We start from the raw sequence: 24,816 nt of genomic DNA, 5'->3' as shown, positions 1-24,816 counted from the left end.
ATCTTGTCCCTGACATCCTTGGACAGCTCTTTGGTCTTGGCCATGGTGGAGAGTTTGGAATCTGATTGATTGATTGCTTCTGTGGACAGGTGTCTTTTATACAGGTAACGAGCTGAGATTAGGAGCACTCCCTTTAAGAGAGTGCTCCTAATCTCAGCTTGTTACCTGTATAAAAGACACCTGGGAGCCAGAAATCTTGCTGATTGATAGGGGATCAAATACTTATTTCCCTCAATAACATGCAAATCAATTAATAACTTTTTTGAAATGCGTTTTTCTGGATTTTTTTGTTGTTATTCTGTCTCTCACTGTTAAAATTCACCTACCATTAAAATTATAGACTGATCATTTCTTTGTCAGTGGGCAAACGTACAAAATCAGCAGGGGATCAAATACTTTTTTCCTTCACTGTAGATGTTTGCAATCAGGATGTTGAAATACAATGAAATGCCTCATGTCCCTCACAATTAAATATGGCTCAACATTTGTAATTTCCATTCACCATTAACACTCGTCTTGCTAATGGAGGAGAATAATTGATAAAGTCGTTAAAAGATGGCTGAGGCACTTGCAAATTGTATCTTTTGAACTTTCAAATCATGCATGCTCATAATAATACTATGCTGTTAGAACAGGATAGATGATAAGCGTCAGACAAATACAAGTGGGAAATGCCTTAAAGCCATTGCTTTTATTTTCACTGAAATATATCCTTATGTAATTTTAAGCTCCTTTGCTGTGTATATCTGCTTAAATTAAAATAGGAAAAGTCAGTGAAATTTGAATCGTGTTACTTGGCTTTCAGTGTGAGAAAGGCTGTTTGCATTCACCCAGTGGCAGCAAGTTTGTTTATCCGACAGATAGTTTACTGTCAATTTATCCTGGACCTGCTAAGAATACTATGCATGTATTTTCCTTGGCACTAAGATTTGGGAAGCAAGGTCTTGGTTGAACCCATACATTTCTCTACTACTTCTCTTATTTCAATTCTGTTAAGGATGTGGCCAATATATCATGACAGGACTGTCAATTTGTAATTAAATTAAACACAATAAACTTTTGTTCGTGTGTTTGACTGTTTTACTTTTTGATAATATACATTTGATATTGATTAATTATGTCATTTAAAGGATGTTTATATGCTTCTCTCTGAATAACACAAACTGTCTTTACAGCTGTGGATTACTGAAGATTGCTGGTTACAAGCAAAACTGTACCTTGGCCTTCATCAAGACTGTGAACTTCAGGACAATAAGCCTTTCTGCTTCAGCGTAATGGCTGGACATGGAAAGAGCCACTACTTTAGTGTGGAGTTGGGCAGTGATTTGGCAGTTTGGGAAAAATCGTTCCAAAGAGCCATTTTTATGGAAGTGCAGAGAACAGGGGTAAGTAACATATATACATACTAATAATGCTTTATTATGATTATGATTATGATTATTATGTTGTCGTTGTTACAACATACACATACAAGGTGCATTGGAGATTCCATCACAGTGACAATTCCGTTAATTAAAATGGTCTTCATGGGGTTTCAGGTGTGTATACTGTATCTTCAGCATTTGGAAGGAAATCAACACCAATTTTGCACTGTGAGAAAGTATTCTGTCACTAACACACAATCCCAGCATTCGTTGCTTTATATCCAGATTCCTCCCCTGCAGCAGCTCAGTGTGGAAGTTCAAACGGACTCATTCTGATCCATACTTTTAGGCAAATAATGTTATTATAGAGTGATTTATTGTATCTAGTGAGTTGTCTTAGAAACTACTTATTCTAAATTTGTTGATTCCGTAGTAGTAAATACACTGTGAAAGAAAACAACTTCAACTGTGAATCAATCTGTATTTAATATATTCGACAAGAGTGATATGGAATTTAAAACAGGTGTATGAAAATAGGTGAAAAATAAATGTGTATTTTTATTTTTCCTGCTGACAATACTGACAGCTGATAGTAATTTTACAATATATGGATATATGTATGGCCAATTAATCATGCTTTTAAATTAATGTAACTTAAAGTGTCTCAACACATTGATGGTTTTCTGGAGTAGCAGCAGCAGCAAGGAGGTCTCGACTGTTACAGATGAGAGAGATGCATGCTATATTACTGCAAGTAAAACAATAGTGGGGTGGTTGCAGTGGGTTCCCAGACATGTTTGACATTGAGTGAAGATGTCATGAGAGTATTAGAAGTAAGGAAGTTTTATTATGGCTGCAGCTAAATTTACACACATTCTAATAATTTATCATTGAGCGCCAGAATCAGAGCTTTCTGGCACGGGATGCTAACAGAATGTCATCTCAAACCAAGAGAGCTTCCAGACTATAAGCTTCAACATAGAGCTGGTGTGACATACAACTGTTCAAGTAAGATCATGTTTAATGCCACTTATGGTACTTATTATGTAAGATTTACTGTTGAGAAACTTAACTGGACATTTTTATGTAGATAATAAATGCTTGACAGTTACTCAAAACCAGCATTGGCATAACTCTTAAATCTGAATTGTTTTAAAGTCTCTCTGTTAGGTTAGTGACTGATACCTCAAAGAGAAACCGGGTTGGCAGTTAACTTTTATAGACCTACATTTGTTTAGTGTCAGTTCGGTACCTCCAAGCTAGAGTTGTAGGCTTGAGTTTTCCATAACAACAGTACTCTAGGATCAGAAGGAAAATGTGTTATAGTCTAAGTTTATAAGTATGAAAATACTTTATTTACCCTGCTGAAGAGCTATTGTACAGTGTTCAGAGCCCTTATAGCAAATGCTCAGGGAATGGATGAATCCTTTAGGGTTCACATAAGCAACACTTGTGGTGCATAAAGGATGTCTTACCCCTGCAGTTCCTTCTGGAAGTGGAGGAAGGTCAGATGAAACACAGTGTTTAACTATAGACTTCATCATTGTAAGAGTCACAGAGTAAGGGCCTATTTGATGTGCACAGCATGTCTGTAGTCAATACCTGAAGGAATGGGAGCCATCTGTCACTGAGATTTTCTTTCTTAAAATAATTTTAAAGGGCAGTTTTGTCTATTGCATGAACCCCACGACTTCATCAAGAATCGGCTGAAACTTACAAGGACAAAACTGGTGCTTTATCGGCAGTAAGTAAGTGAAGCTGGTGAGCTTTAGACGTGTTAAACAACAACATCAAACAAACCAATTTAGAAAAACACAGAACTGAACCTGTCCCATTGACAGGCCTATACTATTATCGCCTGCAGTTTGGTATGTTATATTTACCATCATCAAATGCTTTTATGAATGAATTTTAGCATATGCAGATTAGGAGAGTGGGAGGTGTTGATGAAACTTTATAGCATCATGGAAAAAAGATGTGCACTGATGCAGTTTCAGCCTCTACCACCGTGGGGGAAAAACACAGTATGTCTGTTATCAATAACCTTCCGTATATCCTGTTTTTGTTTAGTAATCTTGAAAAAAAAAAAATTGGTTTATGTGCTGTTAAGCTGAATGCTTTTGCAACTATAGACACACAAAAATGCAGCCTGTCAGTCTACATTAACATCATTTCAGCAGAAATACAGAAAACAAGTGCTATCAGGATAGTTCCTCTGTTCAGTCATTTATATACTACTTAACATTTAAACTGATATTGAAGTTTCCAAAATAACATAAGAGCTCTGAAATATACTGAGCTCTGCCTCCTAAGAAGAAACACAATTTCTTATGGAAGAATTTAAATGATTTGTTAAGGAGTACTGAGAGCTCCTCGGTTACATTTTTCTCTTCAGTGAATTATGTAACCAGCATTATAATAACTTTTTAATGTAAAACCAGCCAATTTTAAACGTCAGTTACAGAAACTGAAACTGAAGCTTTCATGTAAAAACAGGCACAGTAAATATACTGCACCACAACATGTTTAAAATGTAAAACATTTTGTAAAATGTTTATTCCTCCTACTTGTCTGAGAATGCACACAGTTTTAAGCCAATGCACAGGACATCCTCATTGTGTTGTGCTTTATATATATATATATATATATATATATATATATATATATATAGTCAAAGGACACAGTTTGGAACAGAAAAGGATGGTGCATTCCACCCTTAACAATTTAAGCTTGGGACACGTCCTCCACAGGGGAAGTTTTTCCATGTTGTAGTGTCTTTCAAGTAGTGAACAGAGTGAGGAACCCTGTTCTATAGCTCACCAATTAGGACTGTCCCCTGTGGTCTCAGATGAGAGACTGTGCTCCTATTCAACCTCTGCAAAGCTTTCACTGAAAAGTAGAAGATATTGCTAGGATAATTGTGTAATATATATATATATATATATATATATATATATATATATAGGTAAATAACTTGACTGCATTTCATATATGTTAACAAAATGTTGTATAATTCATATACACTAAATATGTGAAGTGTGTTCTTCTAGCATATTTTGCATTGATTTGTAATATCAATTAATATTGCTTTGTGTGATTTATGATTGTAAAATGATTCAGAACAGTGAAAAATATGTACACCAGTGAAACTACATTCCTTAGTATAAATGTATATTGTATATCCATGGCTTTATACTGCCTGCATGTAGCAAGACATACGTATAGATGTAGTAATGCTTATAAACAAATTCTTCTGATTAACATTTCCAAATAAACTCTGCTGTCTGAAATAAACGTAAATAAATAGACTGAAAGCCACAAATAATGTATTTGATATTAAATCATGTGAATTCTCAAACTGTAGTGAAAAAAGCAACATTATATATGCTTATGTTGGAAATATCAAATGCCTGTAACTTCATTATTTTGCAAATTGCATTTTAGGGTTCAATTTCTATTAATAAATAATACATTGCTGTAGGGGGGCAGCAGTGTGGAGTTGTGGTCAGGGCTCTGTACTCTGAAGCAGAAGGTTCAATCCCAGGTGGGGGACACTGCTGTTGTACCCTTGAGCAAGGTACAAGGTACTTAGATTGGTCCAGTATGAACACAGCTGTTTGAATGGGTAATTGTATGTAAAAATAACATGATGTGTTGTAAAAATGTTGCCCTGGATAAGGGTCTCTGAAGAAATATAATAATAATTACTCAACAATTGTCAATGTATTATCTTATTTTAACATGAATACCACAACAATCACCAGTTTAATGTTTGTTGAACACTGGTGTGCAATGTTATTGTTATCTTGACATGCTGAGTTTGATTTCACATTACATAGTGAGTTAAATGGTCTGATCTGGAGGGAGACTGAATAAGTAAAAACTCTGGGGATCTGGGCAGCTGCGTTTATAACTCCAGGGCATGCACAATTCATTTAGTCTTGGATTTGGAGTCAACAAGAGATGAATAGTAATTTGAATAAGTTGAATTCTGATGTGGCTTAGTTTTTACTTTTCGTTTAACTTTACAGACTTTGACTGAAACTTTGTGCAGTCATTCAAAAACCTCACATAGACTAATCTTTAGTCGCTGTGAATCCTAACATTTCAAAGTCAGTTTATAGGTGTTTTAAAAATGTCATGAACACACTAAACTGAATATTTAATTACATATGCATTCCAGTTAGATCAAAATTAATCTATTTATACCTGGAATTAAAGGGTTCACCCAATAGCAGCAATCAGAAGGTATTAGTCATTACAGACCTGTTCCCTGAATGCATTTGGTAATGTTTTATTTTAAAGACTGAAGGTGAAGATTCTATTGCATATGTGATCTGAAAAATATAGTTTATTAAATATGTATGATATGAGGCATTATCCACTACATGTATGGAAAGGTAACATCAGTTTATTTTACAATCTGTGGCAAATGGTAGAAAACACATGCACACACTCATATACTGTCTACAGTACATATGTATAAAGGATTTATGTGTCTGATATTGATATTCCTAAGTGTCTGTGTTGTGTGGCTATATTTGTCAAGCTTGACAAAGAGTTCAGCACTGTTAGAGTGAAAAACGATTATGTAGTCAGCTGAAAAGCAGTTGATCAGATACTTAGGCCAGTCAATCACATTTACTTAATGTAAACCAGATAATTCAATTAATATGCGATATCACTTCATAATAGAAAATGTCACTCTGATGAGTTGAGAAATGTGTTGGATATTAAATATGTCCTTAAACTGAGAAAGTCTATAGAAGCAGTATAAGATTATAAGTATTCAGTCTGTAAAAGCTTGTACTGCATTTTCTTCCCCTCAATTAATTTAATGTTTTATTGCAAATTCATAACAATGAATTCACCTGCATTTCTTGTGTTGTCTAAAAACCCAGCATTCCCTTAGCAGAAAATAAACAGTTCTTATTTAATCCCATTCCATAATTCATAGGCATCCCTGCTGATCTATCTGTGTATAAAGAGTGATCCATTCAAATCTGAATTATGACACTCATCCTTCTACTTCTAATAGGACTGTTTCTTTCTTAGAATTTTATACAATTGTGTATTTAATGGAGAACTTGAGCAATGAGCATATCTGGTGCATGCAAGATGTTTTTAACACATGCGGTCATTGATCATTTTAATTTTACACGTAATTCAATCCATCAATCTATCTATAAGAATATAATACATGTTTTGATCTGTTATTACAGTATTCAGTCAGTTTCAGTATTTCTTGGTGAGGCACCTTTTTCCTTGCACGCACACTCACCTACATGGCAAAATGTATGTGGGCACCTGGTGGCCAAAATATAATTCCAAAATCATGGGCATATGGAGTTGGTCTCCCCTTTGCTGCACTCCACTCTTCTGGAAAGGCTTTCCACTAGATGTTTGAACATTACTGCAGGGATTTGCTTCCATTCAGCCACAAGAGCATTAGTGAGGTCGGGCACTGATTTTGTGTGATTAGGCCTGGCTCGCAGTCGGCGTTCCAATTCATCAATTCATCAAGGTGTTCAGTGGGGTTGAGGTCAGGTCTCTGTGCATGCCAGTCAAGTTCTTTCACACCAATCTGGACAAATCATTTCTGTATGGATCTCGCTTTGTGCATGAGAGTATTGTCATGCTGAAACAGGAAAGGGCCTTTCCAAACTGTTGCCATGAAGTTGGAAGCACAAAGTAATCTAGAATGTCATTGTATGCTGTAGTGTTAAGATTTCCCTTAAAAAACCATGACCATTACCATGAAATCAGCCCCAGACCAATATTCCTCCTCCACCAAACTTTACAGTTGGCATTATGCATTCAGGCAGATTGAATTCTCCTGGCATCCGCCTAACCCAGATTCATCAGTCGGACTGCCAGATGGTGAAGCTTGATTCTTCACTCCAGAGAATGCATTTCCACTGCTACAGAGTCCAATGGCGGCAAGCTTTACACCACACGCATGGTGATCTTAGGCTTGTGTGTGGCTGCTCAGCCATGGAAACCCATTTCATGAACCCGGTGAACAGTTCTTGTGCTGACATTGCTTCCAGAGGCAAGTTTGGAACTCAGTAGTGATTGTTGCAACCGAGGACAGATGATTTTTATGTGCTGCACACTTCAGCACTCCGTTCTGTGAGCTTGTGTGGCTCCACTTCGGGGCTGAACTGTTGTTGCTCCTAGACATTTCCAATTCACAATAACAGCACTTACAGTTGACCAGGGCAGAAATTTCATGATCTGACTTGTTGGAAAGGTGGCATCCTATGATGGTGCCACGTTGAAAGTCACTGAGCTGTTCAGTAAGGCCCATTCTACTGCCAATGTTTGTCTATGGAGATTGCATGGCTGTGTGCTGTATTTTATACACCTGTCAGCAATAGGCATGGCCGAAATAGCCAAATCCACAAATTAGAAGGGGTGTTCACAAATGTTTGGCCATGTAGTGTATGTTGTGAGAAGATGTAAAAAGACAATGGATAGTGTGGCATATAGGCTGTTTGAACACGGCTAAAACATTACACCCTCCAATAAAGTATTGCCAAAGGTTTTTTTTGTTTGTTTTAGCCATGTTCGAATATGCAAAATAGCAGACCAATATTCACACCTTTTACAGTCAGTTGTTAGAAGCTTACTGATGTAAAAATCCCACCAAGCTATTTCTTTAGGGATCCAAAGATATGTCTATGATGAATTCAACATAACTGTCAAACTGTATAGATTTCCAGCCTGTGTTCAAAATATGTGTGTCCTTTAAACCTCAGAGAAATCTATATTTTCCCCGCAGTCAAAGACATACATCTGTAGCAGCCAAGGAAAAATCTTGTGTTTTACCATTGACTTTGCTGCTGGTTTCACATGCTCAGAAAATGTCTCTAAGGTGAGTAAAAGACTGTAAGCTTTTTAAAATGTGTGATGAATAGTGCCCTGCAATTTGTAAGACAGAAATACAGTTTAAAAAGCCAATTCATGCAAAACATAGTGGCCTAGTGATGCACATTTAACATTTAGAACACTAAAGATGGATAATTAACTAATAGAAATCATTACATTCAATGGCTTATGGTCAAGTGTACACAACAGATGTGTTTGCAATAGTTACTCAGATATTTTCAAAAATGGGGTTATGACAATTATTTAACTTTTTCTGCAGTCTTTTTCTGCAGGCTCTCCATTTGATTATTGTATATTTTTGTATTATATATGTAATCTTCAGTTTTAGTGCACAAGAGCATCAACGTAGTATGCCTATATGGCCAACAGTAAATGTATATTATTTCAAGATTATTATTAAGGCTATGGATTTGAATATAATTGTGTGGTTTTTGCATGACATGATATAGGAGGTTATTATACTTTGTCTTGCAGTTCCTGTTTTAACCGAGTCTGACTCACTCTAACTCATTAAAATCAGCAGGAAATCTAGTACAGAAAAAATAGATTTTTACATTACCTTACTGAAAGCAGAGACAGTGTAAGCAGATTACTGTCTATTCTGTAAAAATAGAATTGACATAGCAGTGTTACATAACACTTAAGACCCCATATTATAAACTATAGAGTTGATAGCTATCTTTCAAGTGGGAAGCACTGCCCAAGGGGGAGGGGTTTCTGTGCACTGCCGTAGAAACCTGATCGAAACGTCACTCTATCAAAGCTGCCATTGGCCCCTGCACTCGTCACTCAGAACAGGTCTCTTCCACTTCCTGTTCTATAAAATGTGACATCAGCGCAGGTTCTTCCTCTTTTGCCACTTTGCCACGGACCGAGAACGTGAGCTCTCTGTGTCTTGTTTGTGCATTAGACCGTATTATTATTGTTTTACAATAATTATTATTGCTGTTTGGTTGGCTGACTTCACGGCTGTGCTGTCACCACCGTTTACTTGTTGTGTCTATTTGTACTATTGGTTATTATTGACAGTTAATCCGACTCTGTACCATCCGCACTCCGGGGCTCCAGTGCACTTTCGGTTTCAGTTTCGGCTACAAATAGCACACTTTAAAAATAATAGTCGTGTTTATATAGTGCCTTATATATTCTGACTGCTTGCTGTGTTGGTTTTTTGTCCACAGGGCTTTTCCTCCACAGCAGGAGCGTTAGCAGCGGCAGTAAAACGTTGCCGGGTGGAGACACACTTACACCAGCGGGCCCGCTAGGCGCTCCACTTGTTGCAGAGGCGTTCCAATTGTTGTGTGCCCCGGTGCAAACACTGATCGGAGCCTCTGCTGGACGTTTCCCTGTACACGCGTGTGTGCGCTCGGCTCGGCGATGAGCTCCTCTCCCCCCGCCACTGTGCTGCTTGCAGCCAGCGCACCTTGCTGCCTGGAGTTGGGAGGTCTTATGCCCCATCTGTCTGGGCACCGACAGCGGGCGCAGTTTGGCCGTGCAGCTGCGTCCCCCACGCCCCTCCTGCCTGCAGTGCCCGCGCCCCCCACGCGTATGCACATGAGCAACAAGGAAGAGCAGCGGAGCGACACCCCTGGGCTCCCTCCCCCTCTTCTGAGTCTTCACTCAGCGAAAGAGGTCGGGCTCAGCGGACAGGGAGCGCGATGAGGCCATCCTCGCTCTCAACAACAAATCCTCTCTCCTGGCCGTGCAGGCAGCGCAAGCAGCGCAACAGGTGCCACCCCCCCCCCCCAAGACCATGATGGAGACTGAGGGGAGTCTCAGGAGGAGGGCAGCAGACGGGCCACCTGGGAGGAGGACCACCTGTCTCTGGGTCCTCACGAGGACTCAGAGCTCGAGGCGGAGCTCATGGAGGAGGAGCTGGTCACTCCCACCCCTCCTCCTCCGTTGAGCATGGATGCCCCTCCTGCTCCCACGGGACAGGACAGGGAATTCTGGGCAGTCATCCAGGGGGCTGTGGAGTCTCTCCAGCTCCCCTGACCCTCTGATCCTGCTCTACCGCGCTCCAGGTTCGAGAGGGGTCAGTGCGCGCAGCAGCCCACACATGCCCTCCCGCTGCTGCTTGACCGCCTCGATGAACTGAGGGCTACCTGGGAACATCCGGCAACAGCCCCCGCCCTAGCCAGGAGAGGGGAAGCTTATGCCAGGACCCACGGCAGAAGCGGGCTTGGTGGATTTTCCCTTCGTGAATTCCACCATAGCCGTGCTCGTCTCCCTACCTCCACTGTCCGCGGAGCCACGCGACCTGGCCTGTCCCAACAGGCAGTATCGCATCGCGGAGACGCTGCTCCGAAGGGTGTATGAGGCTGGAGCCCAAGGATCTCTCAGGATGCACCCTCGCCGCGATCGAGCACGCCGAATCACAGTCACTCCAGCGTGCTAGAAGGTGCTCCGTTGGTGGCGGAGCCCCCACGATTTGACCCTCGGTGTGCCCCTGGGACCAGATGTACTGTCTAGCAAGCCGCCTGCTTCTGTGGGTGCAGCCACGGTTCCGCTTGATCAGAGCAGTTCACCTCCCAGGCCTGTCCAACACGGCGGCGGACCTCCTCTCTCGGGGAGGCCACCCGGTCTCAGAAAGGCCCCTTCCCCCTACTTTTGGAACAACAATTTTGGAGCCGGTTCGGCAAGTCGGACGTGGATCTCTTTGCCTCGGCAGAGTTCACACACTGCCCACTATGGTTCCCCCATCCAAGACCGCTCAGGAACCCTAGGGATCGATGCGCTAGCCCACACATGGCCGCGCTGTCTCATTTACGTGTTCCCACCGTTCCCCCTTCTCCCAGTGGTCCTGGAGAAGGTCAAGAGAGAACGAGCGACAGTTCTGCTGATAGCCCCACGGTGGCCTCGCAGATTCTGGTTCGCAGACCTGATCGCTCCCCTCCACGGAGAGCCTTGGCAGCTCCCAGTGAGAGCGGACTTGTTGTCCCAGGTGCAGGGCATGCTTTGGCACCCCAATCCGGGCCTCCTCCAGCTCTGGACCTGGCCCCTGAGCGGGAGCGATTAATTGCCTGGGGTCTGTCGGACGCGGTAGTTGCCACTATTCAGTTGGTGAGAGCTCCCTCTACGAGGTTGCAGTATTCGTACCGCTGGCAGACGTTTAGCACCTGGTGCCAAGAGGGCGGTCAAGACCCTATTAATTGCCCCATCGGGGTCATATTGCAATTTCTACAAGAGCTGTTGGACCAGGGCAAGTCCCCGTCCACGCTCAAAGTGTATCTGGCGGCCATCTCGACATGTCATGTCCGGATTGATGGCGAGCCTCCTGGGTCTCATTTTCTGGCTGTGCAGTTTTTAAAGGGAGCTCGACAGCTACAGCCTCCTTGCACCCATTCACTGCCCACATGGCGCCTTGATGTAGTGCTGGATGCACTTTCCCAAGCCCCATTTGAGCCACTGAACTCAGCTGAGCTGAAGCTGGTGTCACTTAAGACTGCGTTTTTGCTGTCAATCACCTCTGCAAAACACGTGAGCGAGTTACACACCCTGTCCGTACACCCATCGTATGTCCGTTTTGCAGGAGAGGGCTCCAGGGTCACGCTACGGCCAAACCCTGCATTCCTCCCAAAAGTGCTGTCTCCATTTCATGTCAACAGGCCTATTGAGTTGATGGCTTTTCATCCTCCTCCCTTCACTTCAGAGCAAGAGAGTCGGCTTCATCTGCTTTGCCCTGTGCAGGCCCTCAGGTGCTATTTGGAACAAACTAAGGACATAAGACCAACTGTTTGTGTCTTATGGAGCGTGGGCACAGGGCCAGGTGCTTTCGAAGCAGTGCCTCTCGCATTGGATTGTGGACACCATTACCATGGCCTACGAGTCCCCGGTGCCTGATCACCTGGTGGCCCACTCGACTCAAGGCGTTGCCACATCGTGGGCCCTCCCCATTTCAGTAGTATCCTTTTTCTCAGATAACCAGGACTACAATCACAACCTAACGTTTAACCCCCATTCTCTTTGAAGGTCTAGGATGTTGTTTGCTACAGCAGAGCATTTAAATCCTGTTGCTGTAATGTAATTTAATTCAACTAAATGGCTGAAGATATTTGTTAAAATCTTTTTTGACTAAAGTCAATGTAGGCAATACAAGGTTTTTCTTTACATTTTGAAAATGGGCTCTTGACAATTAGTAATCTAAGCAATCTTTAAAAAATATGTTTTTAGAGAACATTACATAATTATGAAATTTTAGCAGTCATTTTCATGTGATATGTTTGTGAATATTACAGAATGGTCTATAAAGAATATCCAATTAAACTAAAAATAACTAATAATTATTTGTATACACAGACATATCAATTTATCTGTCTATATTTTTTTGTCAAAAAACAAAAAGCATGTTTCCCTTTTCCACATATAGATATTTTATATCCATTTTGTATTCAAAGCAACAATATTATTCTCCATTTCAAGCACCCTCTGTACTTGCTGTTTGACATTTGGTGTAATTCTCCAATCACGGTATCCCCAACACACCATTAGCAAACGCAGCTTCCAATTGATTCTAACTTTTTAACAATGCATAAACATTTTACACTATTAATTAGGGTCCAAACAGAGCATGCATCTCAAATATATGTAGCCTGACAACTTTTATACTCTAGGGCACAAATGTGAATGGACTGCAGAAGTTTAAAATCAAAATAAATTAGAAATGGAGCCAAACGGAATTATACACTGCTCTAAATATATTTCACTGAACCTTAAAATGGAAAGTAAGTGGAAAACATTGCTGCACTTCATGTCTAGTTTAATATCAGTCAGTGGCTGTTTCATTTATATTCACTGGCTGCTTGTGCCATCCTGCAGATTTAATTCTTGACCTCCAGAACATTCTGTAACACGCTGTTTCTGGTGTTTCTCCATCTTTGAAGCGACCTCATAAATAGCTTCTAACATGTCATCTCTGTCCCTAGAATATTCTGTGGAAATATAAATTTTCCCAGCTGAAGGGCTCCTCAGATGATGGGAAGACACGGGTGAAATTCCTTTTCCAGAATCCAGATACCAAACAGATAGAGATGAAGGTAAATAGCATGTGTCATACGTCATACTGATGTCTCCATTACAAAACCTTTAAATATTTCACACACGTTTATGAATATAAAAGCTGATCAATGGGCAATATAAGCACTGATGTAGGGATGACAGTGCATTTCGTTATGAACTTATGACTTTGAAATTACTGTTCCATGAATCTACAGCTCATACAAATTCAAATAGCTTAATAGACCAGACATGTTTTAATGTCTCATATGTCCACGTTTAGGTACTTTTGTTTTAGAATAATAGATGTTTTAGAACCAATTTATAATAATAATTTGTTTGGTGTGGCCCAGTCATTTCCAAGGCTACTTCAGTTTCTTCCATGCTCCTCAGCTGGCAGTCACAGCTCTGCTCTTCCCCTGCCCTTGTTTTCCCTGGTCTCTCCCTCCATTTATATTGCATTGTCTATCAGGGTTTTGGGTGATTGACATCTGTGGGTGATGTTCTCTTTCTTATGCACAAACCTATAAACAAACAAAAAAAAGCTTAACTTTACAGACATGTATACATATGGTGCATCTGCTTCTTTGTAGCAAGTTTTGTAGATTGGTTGTTCTTGCTGTCATTCCATGTTATATTTTGTGCAAATGAGAATAATTGTCTTTCACAGTTATTGTATTTTCCTGTAATTTGCAAACTGTTCTCAGTACATTAAAAGTCTCATGTTTGCAAACGTAGAGGGAAATGTTTCTATTTAAACCACATCTTGTTTACACTACCTTCTTTTTTTTCTCTTCAGGAACTAGAATTTGCAGACCTGACAGCTGTACTTCACTGCATACATTCATTCATTGCAGCCAAAGTGGCCGCTGTGGATCCTGTCTTCATCGATAGTCAAAGCATCGCGAGAAAGTACATGTACACCAGCTGAACATGAACAGAATTCGAACACACATCCTTTGGCTCTTGGAGAGAACCTACATTTTTTGGCCGATGTATTTCAGCACTATTGTTTTCATACGCATTCTGTAAGATAACGAACAGCTTACAATCATTTCCAAACCAGAAAATAGTTTGGTCACTTTAAACTTAGACTGATTGACACAAAGCACATGCATAGTTTGCGATGATCACTAATTTGCTTGCACTTTATTGACAGTGGTCTTGTAACTTAATCATATTCCAACTTGGAGAAATGTGTGTGTCATTGTAGCTGTTGATGAAATTATGCTACATCCAATGTCTTAGTCATTTTTCTTGAGGTCCTAAATTCGTGATTTAAGACGGTTGCCTTGCAAACAAGGTGGATAACATTTTCAATTGTTTTGGTTTGATTGAAAGGCTTTACAAATTGGTAGATTGTAATGGGTGCTCAAATCCCGATCAAATTCAGCAAATAAAACAATCGCTCAGTATTTCACTGACATCCTGCATCTTACTCAGAAATACCTATCTGGAAGTGTAGCAGCCTTTTACCTTGAATACATATGTGGAAACCGTTCAGAATGGTGTACAGATATAATGTGATTCTTCAAGAAGAATTTGTTTTTCAAATACACATTTTATTCATATTACTCAGTTTTCTTCAGTAATAATAATGTCTTCCTTTCTCTCCACTATCAACTGCAAGTTCTCATTGTAATATATTGATAATAATATTTTAATCTTACATTTGTTTTCATCCCCTCAATGTCAAGATCTCAGTAAACTGATCAAAATCACACTAACAAATAGCTCCCTGTCCTGAAACAACACTGATTAGAAGAACAAATAAGGATTGCATTGCATCATAGTACCTCCAAATACAACACTGCAGCACTACTGAGTTTTCAGTTAAGGAAGGAAATTCTGACACTTTTTCTGCTCGTGTCACTTTCAGTAAAGCCTGATTACTTTAGAGGTCTGTCACGCAAATGCCAACCAGTGTTTGTTTAATTTCTGAGGGGGTGTTGATGAGTTCAGGCAAGAAGGATGTAGACTGAAGAAAAATCTCTACAGACTTTTAAGTACAACATGATTCATTACATAACTCTGCCCAGTGTGTAGTTATAAATGTGAAGTGCAGTCTTAATAAGACAGAGTACACTGTTTATTTTGTTTTTATTTATTCTGATGTAATAGAGATTAAAACTAACCAAGAGAATCAATCTGACATTTAATTATCAGAAAGCTCCTAATGGATGGGCTTAATATTATTTAGACTGGTATTTCAGTGGGAAGGCAATTAATCCAGGCAATAGTTTTACAGAGAGAAAAGTAATAGAAGTGAAACAGTGTTTTCTCCTCCACATTTGTGGACAATACATCAACATATTACTTATTTGAACTCTATAGTAGAATAAAAGTAATTCAATTAAAATTTAATTATCACCAAAAATTGATATTTGGATTCTGAAACCCCCACAATGTATCGTATATCATGTACTCTCCCATTTAACTGTTAATACAAAAATAGAAGCATTATTTCTTATTTTATTCCTAATTATTTCTTATTTCATACTTCAATTGATCTTATATTTTAAGAATCATTCTAGCCTCTGCCGTTGTGCCTTAGACTGAATGACATGAGACAAAGTTTAACTTTCAATTGACCATGCATTATGATTTGACTACAATATTTCACTGAAATGAAACTATGAAAGGATTTCTTAAAACTAGAAGTATATAAAAGGACAAAACGTTTCAGAACACAAGTGATTTCTCACTGTAAATAAATAAACTTTTATCTTGGAAGCACATATGGACTTCTTCAAGTCTGATTTTCACATTGACCTGTGTTATCATTGAAAAGGTGATTATTACACTGATGAAAAATGTAGCAGCTACTATCTGTGAAACTTTTTTGTTATTAAGAGCAGAACCAAAATAATACATAAAAAAAGATATATAAATGAGACATATAATTTATAATATTGTCTGGATACAATCTTTTTGCATTAACTGGTCTAAGGGCAAGACCAAATCAAAAACTTACCTACACTCAAATTGCAAAGAACAAATCTGTACCTTATATTGTTAGAAGCCACTTTATTTTATTTATAAATTAAAACACAATAGGGTACTTTGTCATTTGTGATTCATGGGTGTGTCAAAGTTTTGATTTGGTCTAGCCCTAGAAAGCAAGTAATAATAATTTAATAATAATTTGAGTTTTAAATCTTGCCTATAATTTTATTTATAATTTATAAGTTGAAACACCCCCACTATTAACTCAGATAAATCAGCTACCATCTTTACAGTTTTCTGAATGCCGAATCAGTATTCGACAAACTCTGGCTATATATATATATATATATATATATATATATATATATATATAATTAAAAAATAAATATATTGATTGAGCGCTGGGTGTAGCACTACATCACAATATAAATATAGTTATATATATATATATAATAAACAATATTAAGTTATTATTATTATTATTATTATTATTATTATTATTATTTTTATTTCTTGGCAGACGCCCTTATCCAGGGCGACTTACAACATAAGTGCAAACAAAGTGCAAAAATGCAGTGAAGTACAAGGCATCAATCAATACAAATTCAATTTAGCTAAAACAGCAATACAAAATAATACATTTTACAAATTCCAATTTACAATTAAAAAAAAGTTAATCACAGAATAATATTGGTTCAAAGAAAGGCTGTGAATACTTTTGACTAGAACTGTGCATACAGCACATCTATAATTGGACTGTGCACAGTATTTCATTAAATTGTACATTGCAAAAGACCGGTTTCATCCTGAAAAAAGGGAAGACAAATATGAGCGCTGCAGATTTTCTGTGGTTGAGTTTCTGGTGAGCTGGATTTCTTCCATCTGTTCTCCAGTTTGCCTAAGTATCTGCTGTTCAGGTCATTTCAGGTTTCCTCCAGGTTTTGAGAAGTTATAAAAATATAAGTAAAACAAGTTGGACTGTGGCCATCTAGTAGTACTGTAAGAGTAACTAGCCACATGCAATCTCCATTGCAATGTAGTGAAGTTCATTACTTGACTAGCATTTTTACAAGAATTCAGATTTATAGTCTTTTTTATGTGTATTTTTTTTGTTCTGCTATTTCTTGTGTTCTCAAAATGTCTATCCTTTTAAGCTAAAAGCTCATGCCTTAAACAATCCTCTCTCTAATTAGTTCCTTGATAGCAGTCTTAACCCCTAAATGTCTACTTTGCTGTTGCTGGGAGGAAATGCGTCCATGGAAAGAGATAAATGGGATGCATGCAAGTAATTGGAATATGTGTAAATTCATATCTCTTATATTTCTGTATGCGATACCAAAATATCCTGTACATACTGTTTTTAGCAGAAATTTGGGGATTAAAGATTCTATTTAGTCATCTTTTAATGTTTACTTTTTCTAAAAATAAAACAATAATTTAATGTATATATTTTTATGAAAAATTCAAGTCAGATTGATTTATTCAAGCACAGAATGAATCCTTAATTATTTCCCCCACTGATGATCATTTGTTTTTCGAATGCATTTGAAATTAAGTGGAACTAAGGCCTGGATTTCCTCCAAATTAGAACTACTCTACTCTGTGGCAGGTTTCTGTTATGTAGAAATAACAATCCCCTATCAAGTAACAAGCGGTGATCAATTATTGCACTCTAGCGTTATATTTCAGGCCAGTCATGAAGGGTGTTATGTTGGGAAGCTCGGCTTAAAGGAAATTATAGAACATGGCATGTAGAGATGTCTAATAGTGAGTGCTGCATATACAGATGGTTAAAAGTTGAAAAGTGAATGTCAAGAGAAAGAGAGAAAAAAATGTAAAGAGAATTTTCTCTCCTGTAATCACCTTATTTCCCTAGGTGGGGGGGCATCTTTCTGGGAAATTTTCCAGTTAGACAACACTCCTTGAATGTATCCAAGTTTAAAAACAATCTTTAAAGTTGAAAGGTAAAGTATGTATTTATTTTGGCAGATGAAAGATGCGGTGATAAATGCTGGAATGAGTGCCATTGCAGAACAAAACCAAAAGCTCAAATTCCCCCCTGCCCCCTCCCTCCAAACTGTGTGATCAAAGCAAAAGTTAGGAGTGTAGGCAAGTCCTGACTCAAATTAATTAAACATGGTAAAGGGAGCAAGAAGCCGCCCTGCTGTGTGATGAGAAATAATTAAGAAACCATTTCAGTCTTAGGCTCTTCATCTTGGTAGATTTAAACTACAGGGTGCGATTCAGATATTAAGCAGTACATGTAAAACTTCACTGTGATTATTGATAGATATGTAAATGTAGCCTATTTTCTCGTTCTCGTTATCAGAGGTTTTAGTGTGAATCCCCTCAGTTCCCCATGTGGCCCGTTTCTCTCTCTCCCTGGGAAGTAAATGAGTTAATGAGATAAGCTATTCGTTCATTCTTGCTAAAGCTGATTTATAAAAACACACAAATGGTTTTAAGGAGGACTAAAAATTGTTTAAAGGATGATACACCCTCTTTTAACATACATAATGTACATTATTTATTATTAATTTATTTATTAGCAGACACACTTATCCAGGGTGAGTACATGTGTTTTCCACTCTACATCTTATGTAAAATTAGAACATTAGCAAAGATGTATACGAAATATAACAGATGGAAATTTTAGTGTTGCGGTTATGAGAAATAGTATAAGGCAACACATTCAAGATATTACTACTTACCCTTGATAGATATATAAAAATATATTTAAAAGGCCTAAACACTGCTCAAAGCTAAGTGGTTGGAAAAAAGCACAAGGACCACAGTACCAGCACTGGTTACTAAAACAGCTACGGAAACACGATGCTCTCTCATTGCTCACATTCTGATCACACTCTCAGATAGAGGTATTTGCTTCTTGACACTGTGCCTGCTTTTAAATCAACAGTATTTGATCCGTCTGCCCTATCAAATGTAGGAGTTTAAATATGTTGGATTAATATCATAATCAAAAGTAGTATTTTATAAAAGAGCATTTTGATAGTGTAAAAACTATAAACTACAGAGATCCCTGTGTATTAAAATACACATAAATTAATCAAAGACTGAGAATTCGGGGGTCTGTTCAAATGTTGCACCCCCCAACCATGTTAAAACCCAAACTAAATACTTTCTTATTCATTACTTACTCAAGATACACAGCAAAAACAGCTTGAGAAAACTAACAACTTTAATTTAATTTTAAGAAAACACATAATCAGTTCAAAATTGCTTAAATGCAGGCAGAGGAAAAAAAAAAAAGAAAAAAAGAAAAAAATTGCACTTCAAAATAAATCTTAAATGAATAAAGAGTTTAAATGTCCAAGGAGTGCAAACACATCAACAGCTCTTATGAAATCACAAGTAGTGGTGTTTAGGTTATGTTTTTCTTTTTTGGTAGCAATATGTAAAGCTGTACAATAGCTCAAAAACTCATTTCCTGGAAGGCCAGGCAATGACTTGACTACATTCTCCTGTTGTTATAAATGGGAAGCCTTCTTATTTGAACACAAAAGAAGATAAATGTTGTTAATGTGTTAAACCCATTGATGTATAAAAGATAAAGTTGATCATGCTGTTCAGAACAGTCTGAATATTTATTTTTTCTAATAATTGCTCAGCATTACATTCTGCCCAGAGTAATAATCACAATACAACGGTGTCTAAAGTGAGCAATTGATCTTTGTAAAAACAAGTGAACAGGATAAATCATTTTATATAGATGTGTGCAATGGCTTCACTGAAATATATATGACGACAATTGTACTTTTGAAATATTAAAATATGAAAGAGTACCACTTTTGTAAACTGTTTTGGGAATAAAGGACTTTCTTTTAAAACTATAGGTCTGAAGTTTTGCTTATAAAAGCCTCCACATAATTACAAAAACAAGAATATACCGGTTTTACTGAATGTGCATTATACCCAAGTGTTTATTAAAGAGGATCATTATGTTGAGAAGATCATACAGAGCCAAAGGTTAGTGTGATTTTCTAGTAGATAAAGTATCTAGACACTCCACAATGTATTGTGAAGCACAAAGTTTTAGCCTAATAGAAACAAACAAACAAACAAAAAGGATAATATCATAATATCCGATCTGTCCAAGACAGATTTTTCAGTTTTCTTGTGTCTTTGTGATATCAGAGCTGAACACATACATATAAAAAAAGTTTTCAGTAGTGGCATGCTGCATTACTCTTAAAATAAAGACCAACTGTAATTAAGTAACAGATTTGATCAAATTAATAGTGTGTCATAAGACATCATAATACAAATTAGCACAATGAAATGTGCACGGACGCACACACAAATCACTGGTAATGCATTTCCAGTTCACAGACTTTGCCAGTGGATGAATAACTAACATCATTCCAAAACAGCCATGATAATTTCATATATTGTTTTCCATTGTGTTTTTCGCTTTCACTGCGATTGCTTTTGTAAATAATTTTTATAGGTCCATTGGCCATAGATCAGTGTTCTCCGATTTACAGAAGGAATGAAGGAACACAGGACAGTGACTGAACTGCATCGCTACAGAAATACCACACAAACCAAAAAACCTCGGAGTAATACTGAAACGTATTTGATCCACAAGAAATATAGATCCTTCTGTGTACTACCGATGATCAAGCTAGGGGTTTTTAAATCCTTAGGAGTTTGAAAAGGTTTGACATTTAAAACCTGCTTAGATATGGTTGTGCTTACATTTTCAAATTTTATGCAATCCATTGAATAAGTTTTTTTTTTTTGTCACTATAAACAAATCCTGCCTAGATGCAGCATGAAATTCCACCCAGAGAGCTAGAAGTTAACATTTGTAACTTCAAAATGCCAGATGAGTCATATAATCCACATACTCAAGTCAGCGATTTGTGAAGGCATGGTTTTCAGCCTGTCGTGCTTTGTCCCCTTCACTGTAAATGCTCTTCATAATTTTGGACAGCAATAAGTCCCAAATCAAAACATTTGGCTTTATAGGATTCCAAGGGTTTCAGCACAGTACAGTCTTATTTTCATCTAACATCACATTAAAACTACAATCAAACCAGCACTTGATCAGAGACACCTCAGGCTCTTTAATATTTATCAGAAAACAAAAAATAAACTTTGACCACATTAAATTGATGGTGCTCATTTGTGGTTTTAATTTAAATGGCACAACATTTCAAATTGAAATTTTCAGTATTATGCACCTACAGTGAAGATAACCAAATACATGGTGCAACTTATTCATTTTGATACAACCAGTTGAAATAGTATAAAGACACCAATTTAATCTAACAATATTTTCATCCAAGGTTACATTCAGATCTGATAAACAATGCTCTTGTAAATACATTTATACAATCTGCATGTCTATAATACTTTAACAATGCTTAGAAAGTAATTAGGATTGATATTCTGATATTTTTTGTCATGATTGAAACTTACATGTATGGCCACAGAGTAATGTAAAACAATTTGATAGCAATCGAGTTAAACAAATAAAAATTAAAACAATTACCCGTTTCAAATATGAACATTGTTTCTATGCACAGCATTTTCAGATATTCTACAATGCATTAAAGACCCCGAGTTTGAAATGTACATGTAACAAAGATTTCCCTGTAACAAATATTCCCATTCTAGAGCAATCCAGAAGAATTTACAGTTCTTTTTTCTGTGAATTAATTTTCAGCTTTTCGCTTAGCTTTGTACAAACTCCGAAGTTACCATAACAGAGATAATCCTCTAGTGAATCTGGATTATTCCTGAATTCCTGGTAAATTTTTGTTTCATCATGGTCCCCCAAGTATTTGTGACACATTTTAAATAACCTAGAAAAAAAAAAAAAAAAAAAAAAAAAAAAGTTGGACAATAGCAGAATCAAAACATGAACCAATGCAATTTCTGTTTTGGTTAACATTTTATTCATTAAGAGATGTTGCCAACATCCCATCTGTATGATCAGGTTAGTACTTGGAAACACTCACATCCTAATGATCAGTCAGATTAAACTGACGTTAGCATTCCTCGCACAAATCATTGTGACTAGTTGCACACAATGTGAAAAACTGATCTTAAATGTCATCCGTTCAGCAATTTGGGTTTCGCACACTGTTGAATTAATGTAGAATTCTCATTTCAGTGTTACAAAGTGAACGATGGCTGGAAAAGCACTGATGTGGGTGTCGCATACAAGCTTTATCGGAGAGTAATGACAGTGCCACTGATTGAACAAAAAGCAAGGAACAAACGTTTAATTCAAAGTGTTCCATTAACGACAAGAAAAGGTCATTTTATCAAAAGTTACTACACCATCACTAATGTTACTGTGGGATGTAGGATGATTGGAGGAGGAGGAGGAAAAAAAAATATGACTGCAGAAAAACTAATTTTAAAAGTAAGCAATTTCCTAATCGGGAATCAGCTGTATAGTACTCAAATTAAAGTGTAACTGGGAAATGTGACTTATTGAGGGTCTCTACCTTTGTGGCCACGGTCCCCCCAGCATGACCATGCCCATCTCATTTTCAGTCTCCAGCCCAGGCCCTGACAGACGTTTGACTCCATCCACCTCTTTCAGTCCGTACCTGACAAAAAATAAACACCATTTTTTAATTGTTTTATATAAATTAAAAAAAACAAAAACAATGAACTTGAGAGGATCTTGCAAAGGGTATTAATGAAAGACACTGGGGGGGGGGGGGCAAGATGTGATCACTTCCCCTAAAACTCAATATTACATAATGTGTGGGGCATTCTTGTTCACTTTAGTTTACATTGTTGAAAGATGGCTATCTTAAATCTTCATGCATTAATTAATTTCAGTAATTGATTTCTTCACAACGGCTTTCAGGAGACCGGTTGTTAACTTACTGTTCCCAGTTCTGAAGGCAGCTCTCATCCAGAGCCTCCATGTACTGGGATTCCTTCAATGCTTTGTTCCTGCCCTGCTGAGCTTTCTTAAGGTATTCAGTCATCTGTCATACAACATACAATAAAATTAGTTAACATTTAAACAGTTTTATGCAAAATAAACAGTACATAGTCGAGCTGAGCCGAGTGCATCTCTGGGGTTATCTTGGAAAAGCGTCTCAGGTCCTCAGGTCTGATAATGACCTACTCTTATTTCGCATCCTAAATATCAATCCTTCAGGCAGGCAAATTATGAATTTCCGTATCATTAATAAATGCTAATTAACCACTTGAACTTTGACTATATTATCATTTAAAAGAAGAGCAAAATTAGATGTTTTTTTAAGTGAATTGCAGAGAAACAAAAACAAACATCCTTGTCATTTTGAAATAACTTTTTGTAAATCATCCAGCTAAATCCCACTGGAAAAACTTTTAATTGGAGTTTCTCTTGCATTAGTTTGAATATAATCGTTCCTCTGGACCCAACCCTTTTCTAACCTTGATGGTCCAATTTGAGACCATTACATTGCAAATGAAAGATCCTCAGGAATACCCAGCTTTACTCAGCAGGCCATCATTTAGTCTTAATTACTCTCAGACTTTCAGATCCCTTTTAAGAGTTACATCTAGGGCAGGGTTGGCATTTCCCAAAGGGTTTCACTTAATAAGATGAGTAGCCCATTAAACCAAGGCTTGCATATAAAGATAGAGACATGTAAGGACAGAGCAAGAAAGTCCCTTGCACACAACCAGTTGCAGCCCCTTATTTTCCCGAGGCAAAGTGTGACATGCATGCATAGGGAGACAGTGCAGCGTTTTAGGTTTTAGCTACGTGGATTCAGCAGCAGAAAACAAATAAGGAGAGAACATCAGAGTGTGCAACAGGTTTATTGCAAAGCAGCAGCTTTTTTACGCTTTTTCTGATATGCATACTATAGTAGTCGTTATAGCCTTCACCGGTCATACATGCATATACATACAATACCTCATGCAAGACAGCCTGGCTTCAGGATCTCACCTGGAAGGCGACCGCAGTGCAGGCGTCGCAGCGCAGGTCCTCCGGCATGTGAGCGGACTCCCTGTCCTCCGGGGTCAACCTGGGCGAGGAGAAGGTGATCTTCTCTTCTCCGGGATTCAACTTCGCTCTTTTCGGTTGCTTCTCGGATTCATCTTGGTGTGTTTTATCTTCTGCCAGCCCACAACAGGCAGTTGCTATAATAAGCACGAAACACGTCGCCGCAGGAGCATGCATTGCCGCCTGGAGAAGCGAAATAGTTTGAATTGAAGAGCAAAGGTATTTCCCGGAAGTGTGTGCCAAACAAGCATTAAAGAAATGGCCACCAATGGGGGTTTGAAGCGTGTCTAATGAAGGACGTCTGAAACACGTGGTGAAGCAACACTGGAAATACCTTGACCTGAAATGTACCAAGCAAAAGACAGTCAGACAGTAGTATATGTACTGGAAGAGTTTCATTAAGTGTTCAGATGTCTTGCTTGCAAGTTTATAAAATCTCTGTTACAATACATAGCACCACCACCAGTGGAATTATCAGTTTAAACTTGGATGATAATTAACAATTTACACCTGGAGAATATAATCATCAGTCATACTATATTTACTCTATGGTGTTATTGCATTTTTTTTTCCATTGAAAAGCATATTCCTATAATTATTTCCTATTTTCATACAGTTGTACAATTTGAA

At 38.0% G+C, this 24,816-nt stretch overlaps 2 protein-coding genes across 2 annotated transcripts in view; one reads left to right on the top strand and one right to left on the bottom strand.

Annotated features, from left to right (window-relative positions):
- Positions 1-15,986, top strand: part of sntg2 (syntrophin, gamma 2) — a 59,374-nt gene extending 43,388 nt beyond the window's left edge. The window contains exons 14-17 of the mRNA XM_066705944.1: positions 1,176-1,385; positions 8,149-8,241; positions 13,181-13,291; positions 14,050-15,986. Coding sequence (XP_066562041.1) covers positions 1,176-1,385; positions 8,149-8,241; positions 13,181-13,291; positions 14,050-14,181 — 546 coding nt within the window. The 3' untranslated portion in view covers positions 14,182-15,986. The remainder of the gene's footprint in view (positions 1-1,175; positions 1,386-8,148; positions 8,242-13,180; positions 13,292-14,049) is intronic.
- Positions 15,987-20,117: 4,131 nt separating this feature from the next.
- Positions 20,118-24,454, bottom strand: LOC136750825 (marginal zone B- and B1-cell-specific protein). The gene is made up of 4 exons (XM_066705931.1): positions 24,130-24,454; positions 23,070-23,173; positions 22,679-22,783; positions 20,118-22,027 (listed from the first exon to the last, which is right to left on the bottom strand). Exons 1-4 carry the CDS (start codon positions 24,361-24,363, stop codon positions 21,856-21,858), a joined length of 615 nt encoding a protein of 204 aa, XP_066562028.1. The 5' UTR covers positions 24,364-24,454; the 3' UTR covers positions 20,118-21,855.
- Positions 24,455-24,816: the final 362 nt, after the last annotated feature.

Source organism: Amia ocellicauda, chromosome 1 (assembly GCF_036373705.1).
Source record: "Amia ocellicauda isolate fAmiCal2 chromosome 1, fAmiCal2.hap1, whole genome shotgun sequence".
Lineage (NCBI taxonomy): Eukaryota > Metazoa > Chordata > Actinopteri > Amiiformes > Amiidae > Amia > Amia ocellicauda.
The sequence above is the reverse complement of the archived record's forward strand: the minus strand, read 5'-3'. Positions and strand labels throughout refer to the sequence as shown.